The sequence below is a fragment of the Myotis nattereri genome (genome assembly GCF_964212035.1).
Source record: "Myotis nattereri genome assembly, chromosome: 19".
Taxonomy (NCBI): Eukaryota; Metazoa; Chordata; class Mammalia; order Chiroptera; family Vespertilionidae; genus Myotis; species Myotis nattereri.
Window position 1 is genome coordinate 28528156 of NC_138095.1, and position 19115 is coordinate 28547270.

The 19115-nt window shown below is 57.6% G+C and overlaps 2 protein-coding genes across 3 annotated transcripts in view; both read left to right on the plus strand.

Annotated features, from left to right (window-relative positions):
- Positions 1-758: 758 nt before the first annotated feature.
- Positions 759-6081, plus strand: PUS1 (pseudouridine synthase 1). Of its 2 annotated transcripts, none has more exons than XM_081113677.1 (6): positions 759-783; positions 1206-1440; positions 2819-2956; positions 3301-3403; positions 3601-4292; positions 5785-6081. In XM_081113677.1, the coding sequence occupies exons 2-6, from the start codon at positions 1216-1218 to the stop codon at positions 5830-5832; spliced, it is 1206 nt and encodes a 401-aa protein (XP_080969803.1). In that variant the 5' UTR covers positions 759-783; positions 1206-1215; the 3' UTR covers positions 5833-6081. The 2 variants fall into 2 exon arrangements, with proteins under 2 accessions (XP_080969803.1, XP_080969802.1); XM_081113676.1 differs by having other exon boundaries at positions 763-1097.
- Positions 6082-12358: 6277 nt separating this feature from the next.
- The window catches only part of EP400 (E1A binding protein p400), a 54666-nt gene continuing 47909 nt past the window's right edge, over positions 12359-19115 (plus strand). The window contains exons 1-3 of the mRNA XM_081113754.1: positions 12359-12457; positions 13647-14986; positions 16411-16521. Of these exons, the coding sequence (XP_080969880.1) occupies positions 13682-14986; positions 16411-16521 (1416 nt within the window). The 5' untranslated portion in view covers positions 12359-12457; positions 13647-13681. The remainder of the gene's footprint in view (positions 12458-13646; positions 14987-16410; positions 16522-19115) is intronic.

Here is a 19115-nt window from a genome sequence, read left to right on the forward strand (position 1 = left end):
GCAGGTGTATGGGGCTCTGTGTGAGGGTGGGTGCTGTGTGGAGGAGGTGGGAGGGCTGTGTGAGGGTGGCCCGATGCTTCCTAAAGCTGCTCACCAGGTCACAGGTGACCTTGGCTTTCCTCACCCCGGGGACAGGAGAGGCAGCCGTTTCTTTCCATCTGCAGAGGGAAGGGCTGTGTGTGTGTGTGTGTGTGTGTGGGGGGGGGTGTCCTTTGGTACAGGTGAGCTCTTTCCCACTGGGTCAGACTCCTGAGCTGGAGGAGTTGGCAGCACCTCCTAACCCACTTTCTGCCTCTGATTGGCCTGTTCTGGACATTTCACACACGCGGTATCGCGCGCCACGTGGCCTTTGGATCTGACCTCTTTGGATCTGAGCATCATGTTTTCAAGTGCGCCCACGTGACAAGGGGCATCCGTGCTTCCGATTCGTCTTTCGCAGGGCATTTGTGACTCCATGACGCGGGCTTAGGTGACGGATGGGTGTTGTCCCCGCCCGTCTCCCTAGAGATGCACGCGTTTACCCGCGTAACCCGGGAAGAGCCCTACGTTAGCATCAGGACCCTGTGTTCGCGCTGGGGAGTCCTGCGCAGCCGCAGTCACGGCGGCCTGCCACCTCCCTGGAGTCTGCAGCCGGGAAGCCCCGCCCCAGCCAAGGCTTAACCACGCCCACTCCACATCCTCTCCTCCAAGCCCCGCCCCGGAGGACTTTTGTCCTCACTCGGCCGCCGTGGCCGCGCTCTGCACTTCCGCCTTCGTCCACGTGGTCCTGCGGGGGTTCAGTCCGTGAGTGGGGCCGGGTGGGGACGCGCCCCTCTGGTCCCGGCGGGGCTGGCCCGGTCTCCCCGAATTCCAAGGGAAAGCTGGTGGGTGGGGCGGGAGGAGAAGGGGAACTGGGAGATCAGAGGTCAGCCCGGGGTCAGGGGAGGCTGAGGGTAGCCGCGGGCGAGGCTGGGCATCGGGGACCCCGGGGAGGTCAGGAGTCGCGCTCGCGTCCCCCTCCGGCCGTGCATGGGGCTCCCCAGCCTGCGGGCGGCGGCCGGGGCCCTGCGGAGAGCCTGCGGACCGTGGACGCCGCGCGTGGGACGGCGCCTGCTCGGGTAATGCCCGCGCCCGCCCCGCCCGGTGTCCAGTGCACGCCCGAGCGGTCGGCCCCCCTGCCGCGCGCCGTCTGTCTGCCTGGCTGACAGCGCCTCCTGTCTTTCCAGCTTGCCCCCCATGGCCGGGAAGGCGGAGGCCCCGGCGCCCGCTGCGCCCCGGCAGGAGCGGGACGGGAAGGCCGGGAGCGGCTGGCACGGCGGGGGCAGGGTCTGGGAGGACGCGGAGCAGCCGGCGAAGAAGCTCAAGAGCAGCGGCGAGGACGGGGAGCAGCCCCGGAAGCTGCCCAAGCGCAAGATCGTGCTGCTCATGGCCTATTCGGGGAAGGGCTACCACGGCATGCAGGTGCGGCGCTCGGGGCCGCTCCGCTCGCCGGGGACCGCGCTCTGGCTCCGGGGAGGCGCCTCGGGAAAGGGCCGGAGACCCGCTTTTCTGCGCCGCGCTGCGGGCGAGGCCGAGATGGCAACCCCAGCGCTTGGATCTGGCTGCATCCATGGGAGATGCTGCACCAGGGCGTTGGCTGGCTCCCACGGTAGTCGCAGGCCCGCCCTGCCGCTGACCAGGGTCCTGGCCTTGGGCGTGTGATGGGCGCTCTCCGTGCCCGGCGGATGCCGGGACCTGAGACCCAAGCGCAGCCAGGAAGGCTCCCTGGAGTCAGCTGCCCGTGGGCAAGCAGGTGCCCTTTTAGGCGTCTCTCCCCAGCTCCCCAACTGGGTCCTTTTGAGAAAGGCAGCCTGCGCCCTGCAAAGGCACATAGATTTTCTTGCTCCTGGTGCTCAACTCTGGTCAGCCTCACAGTGAGAAATAAATTCACTGCTGGGACGGGGTGTCTAAGTGAAGGAAGTTTAGAAAAAGGTGGTGTCACCTTTACTGGGCATGGTGGTAGGAAGTTACTTGTATCCTGTTTTATTTTTCAAAAGCACATAGGCTGCACCATGAAGCCAAGTTCATGACCGACAGTGGTCGCCCCAGGTGTTTGTGGGAGCAGACCGACCACCTGTGCTGCTCTTTGACCCGGAATGCTTTTCTGAGGGTGATTTTGGTTACGTGAATTTTGCCTTAGGGCACTGTCGTATTAAGAATTTAGAGATAAAGGTTCGTCATCTTCCATTTGCCTCAGTTTCCCCATCAGGGAAATGGGTGGAGAGTGACAGTAGCACACAGGGTGGACGGAAGGACAGATTGAGGTGGTGGTGGTGGGAGGAGGGTTGTTATCATTATTTGTTTTTTAGAGAGAGACTTCAACTTGTTGTTTCACTTAAACTGGCAAGTTGTTTCATGCAGGCTATGCATGAAACGACGGGCTTAGGAAAAGACAGGCGTGCCAAACCCAGCCCCGGCTGGCAGTATCCCGGGTGTGTTCCTCTGAGCGAGGGGCCGGCCTCCCTACAGTGATGAGGGAGGGGGTCCCTCTGCAGCGGGGGCCGCAGACAGACATGTCCAGCGGCAGGAGGGGGCTGGTTTCAGAGCTGGCAGGTGCAGGACACGGCGACACCTGCTGTGGGCTGTTCCGCCGCTGCCCAGGGTGGGGATTCCTGGAGACTCTGGGTACCCTCAGGTGGCCTCCCCGCTTCCCCTGGGAAGGGGACGAGCTGCATGGCCACAGGTGCGGTCCCCATGCTGCGGGCACTGCGGGCGCGGGCTGCCTGCTGGAGCAGACTGGGCCCTCTCTCGTGGTCGGTGACCGGGCGAAAACCCACGTTTTCTCTTCTCTTTTCCTCAGAGGAATGTCGGGTCCTCGCAATTCAAGACCATTGAGGATGACCTGGTGTCGGCCCTGGTCCGGTCGGGCTGTATTCCCGAGAACCACGGCGAGGACATGAGGAAGATGTCGTTCCAGCGGTGCGCCCGCACAGACAAGGTAGGCGGCGTGCCGTCTGGTTTCTACCGTCCACGGATCCCCTGCTCCGCCTCACCGTTCTGTCACCTGAGTTGCACGGCCATTTCCCCCAGTGGCCGAGGGTCACCTCCGAGCCGGGACTTTCTTTCCCATCGACACGATGTCATACGTCACGTGGCCCTCGCCCCCGTGGTACACAGGGCGTTGTTCTGGTGCCTGGTCATTCCCTGCGGATGCATCTCTAAAAGCAGGACTCCTCGGGGGAAAGATGTAACCTTAGCGTGGGCCGTCGGCCCAAGCGACCCCGCGCGGTGCTTGCAGGGCCAGCCCCAGCTGGCCCCTCACACCCGGTGCTTCCTTTGCAGGGCGTGTCCGCAGCTGGGCAGGTCGTGTCCCTGAAGGTGTGGCTGATTGACGACATTTTAGAAAAGATCAACAGCCACCTCCCGTCTCACATTCGGATATTGGGTAAGCCCGGCCGCACTCGACTGAAGTGCTCACGTTGGGGTCAGTGCAGGGCACGCCTGACGAGCCCCCGGCCCCGGCCCCTCGCCAGCCCCGGTCTGACAGACACTGGATCGTGTCCCCGCGGTGTGGGGTTCGGGGTTCAGTGTCAGGACAGGGCCCTGGCGTGTCTGAGGCCTTTGTCCTCGTCGCGCCCCCAGGACTGAAGCGCGTCACAGGCGGCTTCAACTCCAAGAACAGGTGCGACGCCAGGACCTACGTCTACATGCTGCCCACGTTCGCCTTCGCGCACAAGGACCGCGACGCGCAGGACGAGACGTACCGGCTGAGCGCCAACACGCTGCGGCAGGTGAACCGGCTGCTGGCCTGCTACAAGGGCACCCACAACTTCCACAACTTCACCTCGCAGAAGGGGCCCCGGGAGCCCAGCGCCCAGCGCTACGTCCTGGACATGTTCTGCGAGGAGCCCTTCGAGCGGGACGGCATGGAGTTCGCGGTCATCAAGGTCAAGGGGCAGAGCTTCATGACGCACCAGATCCGGAAGATGGTGGGCCTGGTGGTGGCCATCGTCAAGGGCTACGCGCCCGAGGACGTGCTGGAGCGCAGCTGGGGCGAGGCCAAGGTGGACGTGCCCAAGGCGCCGGGGCTGGGCCTGGTCCTGGAGCGCGTGCACTTCGAGACGTACAACCGGCGCTTCGGCGGCGACGGGCTGCACGAGCCGCTGGACTGGGCGCGGGAGGAGGCGGAGGCCGCGGCCTTCAAGGAGCAGCACATCTACCCCACCATCATCAGCACCGAGCGGCACGAGAGGTCCATGGCCCAGTGGCTGAGCACCCTGCCCACGCACGACTTCAGCGCCACTGCCCACGCGGCAGCCCGCCCCGGCGCCAAGGTGGGGCTGGGGGCCGGGGCCAGGGGGCCGGAGGGGGGGCATAGCCCTTCCAGGAGCTTGTCTCATGCGCGCCCGTGTCTGTCATCCGTGGCTGAGCTTCTGGCCCACTGTGTGCTGGTGTCACCGTGCCCATCGGAGCCATGAGCAAGCTGGGGCACAGAGAGGCACATCACTCCCCCCAGGTCACACAGCAGGGGGAGAAACCAGGCCGGGGCAACGTACCAGGTGGCTGGTGGCCCTGAAACACTGCCTAGTGCTCACGCCCCACGTGGTGACCCTGGGCGAGGGACGTGCACGGCGGTGTATTTCCGTTTGTGACGTGGCAGTGACGGGAGGACGCCTGTCTTGGGCTGGCAGTGCCGGTCAGCACAGGCCCTCTCTTGCTGGTGCAGCGGGTAATACGCCCCCCACACACACACCCCTCGGCTCCCTGGGGTATCTTCCTGTGACCTAGGTGTATCTGGGACACATTGTCGTCCTCCACACCTGGAGTTGTAAACTGTCCCTGCAGGTAGGTGCACAGGGGCAGCAGGCAGGTTAATGAATGGCAGCCAAGGCCAGGGAGGCAATAGGGATCGGTGGAGACTGTAGCAAACCCGGAGCGCCTGTTCACCTGTAGGGCGACGGCAGTTGGGCAGCAGCCAGTGGCGGCCACGTTGGCAGTGGGCCTGGGGTTGGCAGAGCTGCTCACATTTTCCCAAGAGAAATGAGAAAAATGCCAGAATTTTATGTGAACTCGCCGACTCTTCAAATGTTGATGTTTGTTATTCACTAGAGGCCCACCTCCACCGTGGCCTGCACTCTCACGCAATCAGGGACCCCTCGGGGGATGTCAGAGAGCAGGCTTTGGTCCGATCCCCGCAGGCCAGGCCGAGGGACCCCACCGGTGCATGAATCCGTGCACGGGCCTCTAGTATGCATATAAGATCTTTGGTTAATCTCTTCCCGCCCTCCCCCCCACCCCCTGCCTCTTCCCTCTGAGATTCATCAGTGTGTTCCATGTTTCCATGCCTGTGGTTTCCGCTCCTGCACTGAGCGCCCGCCCCCTGGTGGTCAGTGTGCATCATAGCGATCGGCTGGTTGCTGAGGCTTTTATATATATAGGTTTCCTGAGGCGCGGTGAGGACAGATGGAACCGGTGTGTAGCTTTGGATCGGGGCTAGCCCAGGCCCTCTGCTCAAGTCCCACTAACAGGCTGCTGCCCACTTGCCGTCTCCACACCCTGTGGAGGGGTCTGCACTGTCCAGTTTGGGAGAACCTGGCTTCATGTCCCCTGCGCCACTGCCTCCTCTGGGGATTTGGAGGAGGCCTGTAAGGACCCCCCCAACCCCCCCAAACCAGTCGGTCTGAGAATTCATGCTGGCGTCACTCCACAAAAGGCAGGCTGGAAGGTGGCTCGGGGTGCACTGTGGACCGCTCCCTGCATGGGAGGAAGCGCCCGTCCCTGGGCAGCCTGCCCCCCCACAGCTGCTCCTCTGCTCCTGCTCTGCAGGTCCCCAGCCCCCAGGAAGGCAGCGAAGAGGACGGAGACAGTGACTGAGCGGGGACGCCCCCAGAGACACGTGCCCCAGGAGCCGCCGCCGGCCGCATCCCTCGCCAAGACGGGACCCAAGGCGCGGCCTCGCAACCTCAGGACCTCGAGACCCACATCATTCTCAGCTTCCCTCAGGAGAACCGGCCGCCAGTCTGTCTCAGCTCAGCGTGAACTCTGTACACCTCAGCGTGTAAAGACACTATTTTTTTAAGGAAATGATTTTCTTATTAAATAGATACAAGCTTTGCTTAGTCACTCCTTTTCCTTTTTTGGTTCTTTCTGCTCCTCTCACCGTGTGCTGCGTGGGGATGGGCGACGAGCGAGTGTACGGTCCGGACGCGCTCTGGTGGCTCCGGGGTTGAGACCCAGCAGGCAGTGCAGCGGGGGTTCTTTCCAGGACTTGGCCTCAAGCTCCCAGGATGGGGCGTGGCTGCGTGTAGCGGAAGCCTGGCAGGTGGCCCAGACAAGAACAGGTGGCAGCGGGGCCCAGCACAGCGGCCCCCTGGGCTGGAGGAGGGCCTTTTCTCTGTCCAGCTGGCCCTCTTCAGCACCTGGCCTTCATCCTGGCCACGTCTGCCCGTGGTCTAGGCGGGAGGGGTTATGCAGAAGGAAGGGGGCCATGACCGACCATGTCCCTTAGCGAGGTCTCCCAGCAGGCCCACCAGCCACTTCCCTTCCTCCCTGGCTGGAAGCTTGTCATGTGGTCACATCTAGCTGCAAGGGAGGCTGGAAAATGCCTTTTATGAAGCGGGGCTCAGTGCCAATCCCGAACAAAGTGACCCGTTATCAAAGAAGAGGTGGGTGGGTCCCTGGCAAGTCTGCTGAAGAAACTATGAGAGAGGACTTCAGGTGGGGAAGTGGTGTGTGTGCATGGGCACAGGTGTGCATGCATACTTACAAGGTGTGTGCATACCCATGTGCATGCATGTGAGATGTGTGAGTACAGGTGATACATACGATGCGTACATGCTTATGACGTAGCATGCGGGTATATGCATGCATGCATGCACAACAGGGTTAGGCAGATACCTTCCAGGGACTTCCCCAGATGTGCATTCCCACCATTTCAAATTACTCCATCTCCCTGGACTGGTGGGCCCCCCTCTTTCTCAGTAGGTGGGCTGCGCTCCCCTTTATCAGCCAATAGAAGCTCCGGGATGGGACCCCCCACCTTCCTGAATCCTGTTCCAAGCCTGTACTCACTCTCCTCCATGTTGCAGTAGGAGCCACCCGCTTGTCTGACACAAACGCCCTCAGACCCCGTCATCACTTCCCGCATCCCCGTTACACTGCCTTTTTCTTACCTTTAACATCTCTACTGCAGCATCAGCACTCAGAAACGTGAAGTCACTCCCATTATCCAACGTATTTATCCCCTTCCAACTGGCCCCCGCGTGTCCCTTTTATAGCCAAGTTTTCTTCTAAACATTTTTTAGGGTGCGTAGTATCAGAGAGGGCATGTGCACCTGCATTTTGCTCAGGGGTTGATCGCTTTAATCGCTTTAGCCTGCATTTCTTTTTTTTTTTTTAAGTAAAATTTTAATTGAAATATAAAACTCCTTCTTGCAAAGTGCACAATTCAGTAGTTTTTTTTAAATGTATTTTTTATTGATTTCAGAGAGGAAGAGAGAAGGAGGGAGAGAAAAACATCAATGATTCTTCGGCTGCCTCCTGCACCTCCCTCACTGGCGATCGAGCCCACAAACCCGGGCCTGTGCCCTGACCGGGAATCAAACCATGGACCTTCCCGTCTGCCAGCTGATGATCTACCCACTGAGCCACACCGGCCAAGGCTCACTGTGGTTTTCTGTCTGCATTTCCCCGGCCCCTGATGATGCCGTGTCCTTATCAGACATTTTCCTTTGCGGCACGGCTGCGAGTTCCTTGCCCGCTCACAAGTAATCTTTTCACTGGGTCGGAGGTTCTTTACTCTGGATACAAGCGCCGTATCCGGCACATGCCTTGCACATGCTTTCGTTCAGCCCGCGGGTTGTCTTTTCTCAACGGCGTCATCGGAAGCGCCCGAGTTTTGAATTCTGCTGACGTTCAACGTATCTGTTTCTCCTTTGGTGACTTCGGGATTCGGGGTCACTTCTCAGAAACCAGAGTTGTGCGGCCGGACACCTCCGTTTTGCAGCGTCAGCACTTCCACGCGGGCCTCGGACCCACGGCGCGGTCGCTTTTGCAAGTGCAGTGAGGTCGGGGTCGGGCGTCATTGCTGCACCGGTGGGCGCCCTCGTCCCAGCCTCTTTGCTTGAGGAGCCCAGGGATTCTGGGAGGCGACCCCCTTTGCTCCGTTCTCCCTCTGCCCTCGCGGAACTCACTTCCCAGACTGCAGACTCTCGGCCAAGAAATCGCTCCAATCGCGCTGGGCGGCTGGGCGGCTGGGCGGCTGGGCGGCTGGGCGGCTGGGCGGCTGGGCGGCTGGGCGGCTGGGCGGCTGGGCGGCTGGGCGGCCGGGCGCCAGGGCTCGGTCAGCCGCCGGCCCGTCGGCCCCCACCTCGCCCGGCCTCTCTAGCCCGCCCGGCCGTCTCGACGCCTCCCGCCCGCTGACGTCACGCCGGCCGCCAGCGCGCAGCTGCGGAGCGGGCGCACGTCCCTTCCGGCTCGCCGTAGCAGGCGCGCCGCCGCTATTTCCGCCTGGGGCCCCGGATGCGCCGCTCCGATCCGATCCGAGCGGCGCCGCCTCTACTTCAGCCGCCGGCTCCCGGCTCCCGGCTCCCGACGCCAGTCCGACGCGGCCGAAGCGCCGCCCAGGCCCCGGGTATGTGGCGGCGCGGGGCGCGGGCGGAGAGGTCCCGGGGGCCTGTGCCGAGGGGCCCGTCGCGGCCGAGAGTCTCCCCCGGGTATCGCGCCGAGAGCAGGCCGCGCCGCCGCCGTCAGTGGGCGGGGCCTGGGCGCGGGCCGGACTCGGGTGGGCGGCGAGGGGGTGGGGTCGTGCGGCCTCCGCCCCCCACTTCCCCGCCCGCCGCCTCTTTGCAGCCCCTCGGGGCGCGCGTGGTGGTGACGGGTGGGCTGGGCGCGGAGACGCTGCCGCCGGGAAGGGGGCGCGGGGCGGCTTTGCACACCTGACGCGGGCCGGGCCGGGCCGTGGGCTCCGCGGGGCGCTCCGCTGCCCCCACGCCGCGTGGCTGGAGCCCGGCGCGGGCCTGGCGCTTTTATTTTTATTGGTTCTCGGGCTTCAGTGCCCAGGCGCTTCCTTCGGCCAGTGGGCGGAGCTCCCACGCGTGGGCTCTGCGCGCGAGGCCTTCCCGCCCGCCCAGGTGCGGGAACAGGTGCAGAGGGAGCGTCAGGTGCGAGCCCCGTGCACGCCCACCCGCCCCCGTCCGGACCGGGGCGGGGCGGGGGGCCGGGGTCTCGGGGCCTCCCCACGCCGGCCCCCCGCAGCCCGCGGGCCTCGGCCCAGGCGCCCCCGTGTCAGCCGCAGAAACCACGCCGCGGGACTTCCGCAAATAGTACTTAGGCCCGGCTGGGAGAGGAACGTCGTCCTCTCTATTTCGTGATGAAGCTTTCACGTGGGTGCATGTAAGAGGGTTTTGTAACTATTTTTTTAGTGGAACCAATCACATTAACATGCTCTCTGAGTGGTTGGGGAAAATGGAAACGTGCATTTTAAAACGTGAAGTCATCCTACCGCCCAAAGACACGCACCAGGACAGGTTCCTTTTGGTCCCCTGTTGTAGCCATGCAATTCCCTTTCTCCTCCTCTTCTCCCCCTCCCCCCCTCCGCGTTTAATTGCAGTTGTGTATGCAGCTCTGCGTGCTTTTAGGAAGCTGGTCGCTAGCACGGGCGGGGGTCGGGTCCCATTGATCCCCTGCAGCCGTTGCTGGCCGTGTCGGCCAGCGCTCCTTGCTTCACCGCCTGTGTTGGACCCGCGCGTTCTTGCCTTCTCCAGGCCTTCAGTTTGCTTCTCCCCCACGGTTTCTCCTCCATATACGGACGTTCCAGCCACCCTTCCTCGGGTACAGCTTCCTTTCCTACCAGAGGGAGAGGGGACGGGAGGCGAGCGGGATGGGTTTGTTGATCCGCTTCCTCGAGCGCCCACTGGTTGCTTCTTGTACGCGCCCTGACCCGGGGCGTACCTGCATCACTTGTGAGTGTGTGTGTGTAGAATTCTGAAAATTTCAACAAATGTGTAATTGCCACAATAGGATTCAAAACGGTTGTTTGATCCCAAACCATTTCCACGTGGGGCCTCTCTGTGGTCGGCCCCTCCCCCAGCCCTGGGCACCTGTTGGCCTCGGTGTTTCCGGGGGTGCCAGCTGGAGGCGCGGCGTGGACGGGGCCTTGGCGTCTGGCTTCGCTCACGGGCACGGTGCATTGAGATTCGCCGCGGCTCCTGCAGGCGTGCGGGTTGGTTTCTTCATGTCCGTGGTGTGGAGGGGCCAGGATTTACCCGTGCACCCGCTGAAGGGCATTTGGGTTGTTGCAGCGTGTGTGGGAGTCCGTGGAGAGTTCACGTGGCGTGATGCGCACACGACACAGAGGCACGCAGAGGGTGGCCCAGTTCCTCCTTGCTTTCTCCTCGTTCTTGACTTTGTCCGAGCACTCACTGACTTGGTACGTGTTGGCCCAGGTCTCTTTCTGTCCATCAGGACCTGCATTCTCCACGAAAACTCCCACAAGAGGGAGAGGAGGGTGAAAGTGTCTTAGATAGGACCGTGGTCTGTGGCCTCCCAGAGGCTCCCAGGACATCGGCAGACATGCAGTGCAGCTGTGGTGGTAGCATTTCACGGCGGCGACTGGGAGAGAAATGCCTGCGCAGGCTCCTGGAGGGCGGTGGGATGGCGAGTCGGGCTGCCCCGTGATCGCTTGGTGCTGAGAGAAGCACTTCCTCAGCTCGTCGGGGCCGTTCCTGCCAAGCTGAGGTAGATGCCCACGGTCTAGCTCAGGGGGCTCTGGTCCATCAGGCGAGGGACCGGCCAGCATCACCATGAATTTGGCCTCGTGAGCTGTTCAATTCAGGGGACCCTGGCCGCACTGCGTCTGGGCTTCCCACTGCAGCCACCCACCAGGCAGTTCTCTGCAGCAGCGCCCGGTGTAAGGTGTCATAAATCCTAGACGGTTGTCAGCCTTGGTTTAGCCCATTTGTATCCTTTGGAATTTATATGTTTTAGGAACCAGTATGGGACCTTCACACTCAGGGGAGAAGGATGGGGTCTTGTTAGCGGATGGGACTTTTGTTTCAGCCCTTTATTTGTTGAGCCACTTCTGGTGTTACCATGTCATGTAGACAGTATTTTTTCCCGTAGTGTTTTACAATGAAAATTTTGACGATACATAGATGTTGAAAGAATTTTGCCTGCCACCTGTATACCCATCACCTAGTTTCTGTGATTGGCGGTTTCCTGTACCTGTTTTATCACACACCCATCCATCCACCTGTTCTTAGACGCAGGCAGTGTCCAAGTACAGTTTCCTGCGCTGTGCTTCCCGGACTCACTGCATGTTCTGGAGACGGCTCTCCGCCGGTTCCTGGCGCCCACCTTGCCTGACACCTGTTGCAGGGCTCCAGTCGAAGGGGACCACAGCGGAGTCAGCCAGTCTGCAATACGGACCACTTTACTCCTAACATTTTGCATTTGCCAATAACGCCCTAGCGAACACCCTTGGTGCTTATGTCTTTTCCCGTTGCAGGTGGCTGTCAGGTGCACTTGTAGTGGGACTGCCAGCCCCAAGGAGCAGAGCTGTGCAGCTGTTGGAGGGGCCGGGCCCGCCGCTCACCCAGAGTGTGTTGTCCAGCTCCCGACTTCCTGTCAGTCTGATAGATGAGAAGTGTTGTTTCAGCTGAGTTTTAATTTGCATTTCTTTTATTACAAGTGATGAATTTACCAGTAGATGTGCTTGAAAAATTCAGCTTCAAGTCTTCTCTGGGGGTTACACTGGCTTACTGTTTGTTTGTCACAGAAATCCCATTTTATAAACACAGGCTGGGAGTGAGTGGACTCAGACATGGAGTTTGTTACTTGTGAGCAGCCTTGTAGAGACATGCTCCGAGCGGTTTGGTGGGTTGTAATCTGAGTCAGGAAGGCCATGCCTAGTCCTGGTTTTTGCAGCTGACATCTCTGTGACCTGATCCTCGGCCTCGTCCTGGGAGTACTGCCCTTGAACTCATGAGCTGAACGGATCCGATCTAGCTGGTCTGGTGGACTTGAAAGTTAGACAGCCACTAGAATAAAATGTGTGTTGCCATTGGTGGTGGCTTTGCTCTGCATGGGGTACCTCTACCACATTTTTGGGAAATGTTATTTAGATAAGCAGTGATTTGATTCCCGGTCAGGCACCTGCTTGCATTGTGGGCTCAGTCCCCAGTGTGGGGCTGTGCAGGGGGCAGCCAATCACGTTTCTCTCTCTCAAAATCAAATAAAAAATCTTAAAAAAGAAAAAAAGAAAAATGAAGATCCCGAACTTGTATTGAAAACAATGGCATAGCTAAGAGTTCGCTCGCACGCTGTGCCCACCCCCAGTGCCCACCACATTGCTGGGCTTTCTGCTTGGAGGGCAGTGGTGGGAGTGGGCTTCTGATGGCAATGAGGCTGTTGCTGGCTGTGGTCCCGACTTCCTGCTTAGATGCACTGGCTGCTGCTTGCCCATGACCTTGAGACTGTCTTCGGAGACAGCCATCAGGACGTAAGTGCCTTCTCTGAGGGTTACGCTGAGTTTTATGTTTTCTCAGCCTTTACGTGTGTAACCGTCATCCGTAGCTTTTGACTTCACACAGATGTGTTCCAGCAGGGTGTGGAGCTGTAGATCATTCATATGTATGTGCGTTGCACCTTTGTCAGTTTTTTAGCTTTTCCCTTGTGCATTTCCTCTGACAAGCAGTGGTGCCTGAACATGAAATGGTGTTTCTGCTGGCCTAGGGGAGGGGAGTGAGCACCCCCACACACAGGAAGCTGGTGTGTCCGTGAGCACCGAGGACTTGCCATGTGGAAAGGAGCCGTGTTTGAGCCCATGACCCAGCACTGTCGGGACAGGTGGCCCTGGAGTGCAGTTGTCCTGTTCCCACTGGAAACCCAGGCTCTAGCCATGTCTGACTTGGGAACATGGTCCCTTCTTAGCTCAGAGTTTCCCGCTCCACCCTCGGGTGGCCCCGTCCTGAAGGCTGAGCTTTCTCAGTGGCCCCTCCCACTCTCCACCCCGCTCTCTAGTCATTGGCACTGAGGAGTTGGGGGCTGGAGCCTTGGGGAGAGCTCCAGGGCATGATGGCCTCTCCGGCTGCTCCCTGTCTCCCTGTCGATGTCCTCTGCAGCCCTCCCTGCTCTCACACAGGGTGCTCGGTGTGAGCGCCGCAGGGTTTGGCCTGGCTCCCGTGTTGGGGCTTGGTTAACAGTGTCGCTGTGCGGTAGCTCAGGGTCACGGGACTGCTGTCGGGTGAGGGATTCGGCTGCGGTTCTGGTGCTGAGGGTTGTGTGTACAGCCCATCGCTGCACAGGGAGAGGCAGGCACACCGTCCCCAGCACGTGGAGCACAGAAAGGCCCTGAGATGGGAGACGCGTCCGGGAAGAATCCACCGGTCACAGACCCGCATTGAGGTCACATCCTGCTTGGCCTTGAGCAGGTGATGCTTGTGACCGTCCAGTAGCTGGTTGGTACCCCCACCTCGTGCCAGGCTGTGAGGGACCAGTCCCTCCTGTATGGTGAAGGAGACCTTCTGTAGTGTCCATGGCTCCACGTGAATTAAGACTGTCCTTTGCACCAGCTGCCGGTGGGACAGGCAGTCACATGTCTCCAGTGCTGCTGACCAGGCTCGTAATAAGGGGTGATCAGACGGTTATATTTGCCTCGAAGTAACTTGATTTCAACTTTGATTTTTCAGGAGAACATTAAGTTGGATAAAAAAGGGGGGCGATAATGCACCACGGCAGCGGCCCTCCGAATGTCCAGCACCAGCTGCAGAGGTCCCGGGCCTTCCCCAGCAGCGAAGAAGAGCAGCAGGCCCACCCCAACCCACCCCCATCCCCCGCCACGCCTTTTGCACCCTCGGCCAGCCCGTCCGCGCCCCAGTCGCCCGGGTACCAGGTTCAGCAGCTCATGAGCAGGAGCCCCGTGGCCGGGCCGAATGTGAACCTCGCCCTGCAGACCGTGGGGCCAGTGGTGGCAGGAAACCCCCCGCTCACGCTGGCCCCACTGCCACTCCCCAGCCCCACTTCTCCGGGCTTCCAGTTCAGTGCCCAGCCGAGGCGCTTTGAGCACGGATCGCCGTCCTACATCCAGGTCACCTCACCACTGTCCCAGCAGGTGCAGACCCAGAGCCCCACCCAGCCCAGCCCTGGGCCGGGGCCAGGCTTGCAGAATGTGCGGGCAGGCGCCCCCGGGCCTGGCCTGGGCCTGTGCAGCAGCAGCCCCACCGGGGGCTTTGTGGATGCCAGTGTGCTGGTGAGGCAGATCAGCTTGAGCCCGTCTACGGGCGGGCACTTCGTGTTCCAGGAGGGCTCGGGCCTCGCCCAGATGGCCCAGGGAGCCCCAGTCCCGCTGCAGCATACAGGGACTCCCATTGCGATGCGAGAACGGAGACTGTCCCAGCCCCATGGGCAGCCCGGGGGGACCGTGCACCACCTGGGACCCCAGAGCCCCGCGGCCTCGGGTGGAGCCGGCCTGCCGGCCTTGGCCAGCCCCGGCCACATCACCACTGCCAGCCTGCCGCCCCAGATCAGCAGCATCATCCAGGGGCAGCTGGTCCAGCAGCAGCAGCAGCAGCAGGTGCTGCAGGGGCCACCGCTGACCCGGCCTCTGCTGCCCGGGGTTGGGGGGGCTTCGGCGTTCGGGATGACATCCCCGCCGCCCCCCAGCAGCCCTTCTAGAACCTCGGTGCCCCCAGGCCTCTCCAGCCTTCCCCTCTCGTGCTCGGGGAGCAGGAAGACACCCAAGAAGCTGGAGGAGATCCCCCCAGCCTCCCCAGAGCTGGCCCAGATGCGGAAGCAATGCCTGGACTCTCACCTCCGGGAGATGGAGGCTTTGAGGGAGGCCTTCAAGGAGTACCTGATTGAGCTGTTCTTCCTGCAACACCTGCAAGGGAACATGATGGATTTCCTGGCTTTCAAGAAGAAGCACTACGCCCCGTTACAAGCTTATCTCAGGCAGAACGACCTGGACCTGGAGGAGGAGGAGGAGGAGGAAGAGGAGGAGGAAGAAAAGTCTGAGGTTATCAATGATGAGGTGAGAAACAGCAGTTTAATAGTTAGAGGACTGCGCTGCGCAGGTGTGAGTCTAGGCAGCGGTGAACACAAGAGACCCTGTGAGCCCGGGGGGCTCCTCAGACGTGGTTTCATAAGGATTTGACCCAGGAGTGACATGGAAGGTGGATTTGGCTGTTTTCTTCGCAGGAGGGAAGAGCTGCCCTGATAGTTGGGAGGCAGGGGCAGACCAGGTGCCTTCATTGAGAGCAGAGACTCCGCTCCGGATGGAGAGCTGACCTGTGGGCTGCAGCCTGTGCCCCTGGCCTGTGGGGGTGCACACCTTGGGCTGGTTCCCCAGTTTTCACATTTTACTGAAATAGGTCCCCCCATTGAATCATCACGAATGTGGATTTTAAAAAAGGGGCTTAAATATAAATAAATGTAAATATTGATATGGTATTTTCATGATTAAAATAGTTATTATGGCAAAAACCAATTTTTAGATGTAGTCTTAGCTTTGAGATCATATTTTAAATTCACTTTTATAAATACCTATGAATGATATTTAAGATGGCATCTTTTTTTAAACTGAAAATTTTGGGTGCCTGGAATGGGTGCTTACTAAATGCCCGAACTGAGATTTCTTGATACCATTGTGATTCCAACCCGTTTATCTGCACTAATCACGCAGCGAGCGTGAGGTGGCCGTCGTGCGCTGTCCTGTGCCTGTGTGTCGTGTAGTGTCCAGTATGTGGGTGCAGCTGACTTTGTTCTAGGAGACGGCTGAAATACCGGAGTCCTTGTCACTCTTCTGCAAAGAAACCGGCCCTTGGTGAGCAAACCTGGTCTCTGCTCAGCCGTCCTCATCGACGTGGATGGGCGTGTGTCTGTGGCTTTGCCATTTTGTGTTTCCTTTAACTCCCTTTCCAGGACGCACCATTTTTATTTTCCAAATGGTTACCTGGTTATTTTGAGGACTTCACCTCTGAAATAGTGAAATTCCGTTATCTTCATGTTTGTACACCAGTGTTGTCTGTAGGGTCAGTGCCCTTATCTGTGCTTATGACAAGAAAGTCCCTTTTTATAACTTCCTGTTAACTAGACCTCTCCATCCTGACCCCCACGTGGTGGCTGATGGAGTGGCCGCTGTGCAGAGTGCCTGCGGTGGTCGGGCTTTGCTATTGGACTGCCTGCCGGCCCCACTTCTAGAATGTGCAGTTGTGCAACTAAGGGGATCGCACCTGTGACTCAAATTGGAGTTCCTGCAAGATTTACAGCTGAGTTAGGTTGCTATGTTACACATCTGTCATAAATTAGTTCGTTGTCCTTTTGCAGAATTTGATGCAAAAACATTCCATTTTTAAACAGCAAACATCAGTGAGCTGTCAGCAATAAAATTCTAACAAAATTTTGAGCAGTCTTAAAAATCATGTTGCCTTTTTTTCTCAAAATATTTCCTCTCAGGTAAAGGTTGTGACAGGAAAGGATGGGCAGACTGGTACTCCCGTTGCTATAGCAACCCAGCTTCCGCCAAATGTTTCTGCTGCTTTTTCATCCCAGCAGCAACCATTTCAGGTACTTGTCAATGGTTCTCAAATGTAGCCTCATCCCAAACTTTCCCTTCATCCAGGTATTTTAACCTTCAATTACTATTTGCTCTTAGCATTTTTCCAGAGCCCATTCCTTATTTTGAAAAATAAAGAAGTCTCCTGCATATGGAACTCTAAAGTTAAGTTGCATGAGTGAACGCCAGTCCAGAGCTAATGCACTGTTGTGTGTTGACCGTGCTGCAGCCGTAGCGTAGCGTGCATGTCCTCTAACCCTCAGCCTGTCCGTGTGCCAGGACCCCGTGTGCTCTGTCCCCTGTGGGCTCTCTCTGTGTCTTCTCTGTATTTCTGAGAACAGTGCAAAACAGAAACAAGAAAAGAAAGATCTAAGCAGATGATAAGTTGGTATTTTCTCAGCTGGAAGAAACTGAGGTGAATGCTCCGAAATTAGGGCCTCAGGCTTCCAAGTGGGTGTTAGTGAATGCAAACTGATTATTTACAATTTTTGGAGATTAAGTTACTCAGTGCTCCAGTGACAGTGCTGAGGATCTAAAAGTACAGGTCTGATTCTAGTGGTTCTGGAATGGATTGTGCTGGGTTCTGAAAGCAGTTTCATCTTTGTGGTGATAAGTCTTAAATTTTTAAAATAATTTATTTCTCAGCTACAGTTGACATATAATATTATATTACTTTCGGGTGTATAACAGTGATCAGACCTTTGTGTAACCTACAGAGAGATCAACCATACATCTAATACCCATCTGGTACACCATACATAGTTATTTCAATATTTTACTTTTAATTTTGATGTAATTTCAAACATAGGTCGAAGTTGCTGTAACAGTACAAAGAGCTCCCCTGATAGTCCTCACCCAAATTCACCAGTGGTTACCTGTTTGCCCCGTTTGCATTCCTTTCATTCTGTCTCTCATATTCGCACACACATCTCCCCCTGAGCTAATTGACAGGAAGTTGCAGACATCCCCTCACGCCCTTTTATCCCTACATACGTCCGCACGTCCCGGGTGAGTGTTCGCTGGCCTGGCCTTCAGATCGCATGTTGCGGTGACGCTGTACGGTGGCGAGGCCGCAGCTCAGGCAGCTGTCTCCTCTCTAGATGATGTCGTCTGGTGTTTCCCTCGGTCTGGGACCTTCAGTCTTCCTTCCTCTGGGCCGGCCCCTCAGTCTCAGGACCTGGGCATTTTTGAGAAGGGGAGCCATTTATTTTGTAGTGTGTCCTTTGATGTGGGCTTGTCGGATGTTTCTTGTGTCTGATGCGGGTCATGCAGTTTTGAGGGGATACCACGGAAGTGACGACGTGTGCAGCTCAGTGTGCCACATGAGAAAGCCATGATGCCACCTGTCCTTCACTGGCCCCTGAGGCTTTCCTAGTGGAAGGTTATGCTTTTCTTTGGGTGAATGATAAGGAATTTGGGGAAGATAGTTCAAGACCATATAAATATCTAGGATCTCATTAAACGTTCAACCACTAATTCTAGCATCTGTTGCATCTACTGATGAGTCCTGCCAGACTCAGTTGCCACCTTGCATATTGCAGAATGGACTTCCTGATGCCATTGTTCCTTTTACGTTGTTAGTCGGCTTTCTGCTTAATGACAAACTTGCTTTTCAGTTGATGTATTTTACATGCGGATTCTTTCGTCAGTGGGTTATAACATGTCACTAACGATTTATTTATTTGTTCATTTGCACTTATTAACTCAGGAGAATTGACCCTTTTTGGTCTGTAGTTCCATGAGTTTTGACAAACACAGGAAGCTGTGTAATGACCACTCCAGTCAAGAACAGGAGTTGTGTCATCCCCCAGAGTGCTCCTCGCGTGTCTGTGGTCGAGCCTCGCCCTGCCTTACCTGTCTGCACCGCTTGATTTTGCCTTTTCCAGATGAGGTATCAGTGGAGTCATACTGGCTGCTTGCAGTTGGCACGGCACGCTGGAGAGTCACCCACGGGGTTGCGTGTTTCTGTTGTGCTGAGTGATAAAATTAGGGGTAAAGTCGCAGTGAATGCCCACAGACCGTTTTTCATGTGAACATAGGCCTTCATTTGGGTAAATCCCTAGGGGACAGATTGCTGGGTTGTTTGGTAAGTGTATGTATGTTCAACTCCATAACAGACTGCCTACCTTTTCCACAGCGGTGGTACCATTCCTCACCCCAGGTGGCAACTTTGTTCTTTTTTAAAATCTTTCTCTTTTTTTGATATCTACACAACATCCTGCCAGGGTTCTGACTGAGATTGCGTTGTGTTCGTTGCTCCGTTTGTTGAGCAGTAATGTCTTGGGAATATGGTGCGTCGCTCCATGTATCGTGGTCTTCTTTGTGTTCTTTCTTCAGTGTTTTGTAGTGTTCAGCACCCCAATTCCGTGTGTGTTTTGTTGTGTTTATACCCCAGTATTCCTGTTTCTCTGTGGAATTGTAACCGGTAGTTATATCTTTAAAATGTTGTTCATTGCAAGTACAGAGTGTCTCAAAAAAATGTGTACACACTTGAACAGCTGATAGCTCAAGTTTGGGAGTTAAATGTATTTTAATAAACGCTGCCTTTGTCATTATTCAAAGTGTGTGTATACGTTTTTTTGTTTTTTTGGGGGGACATTCTATA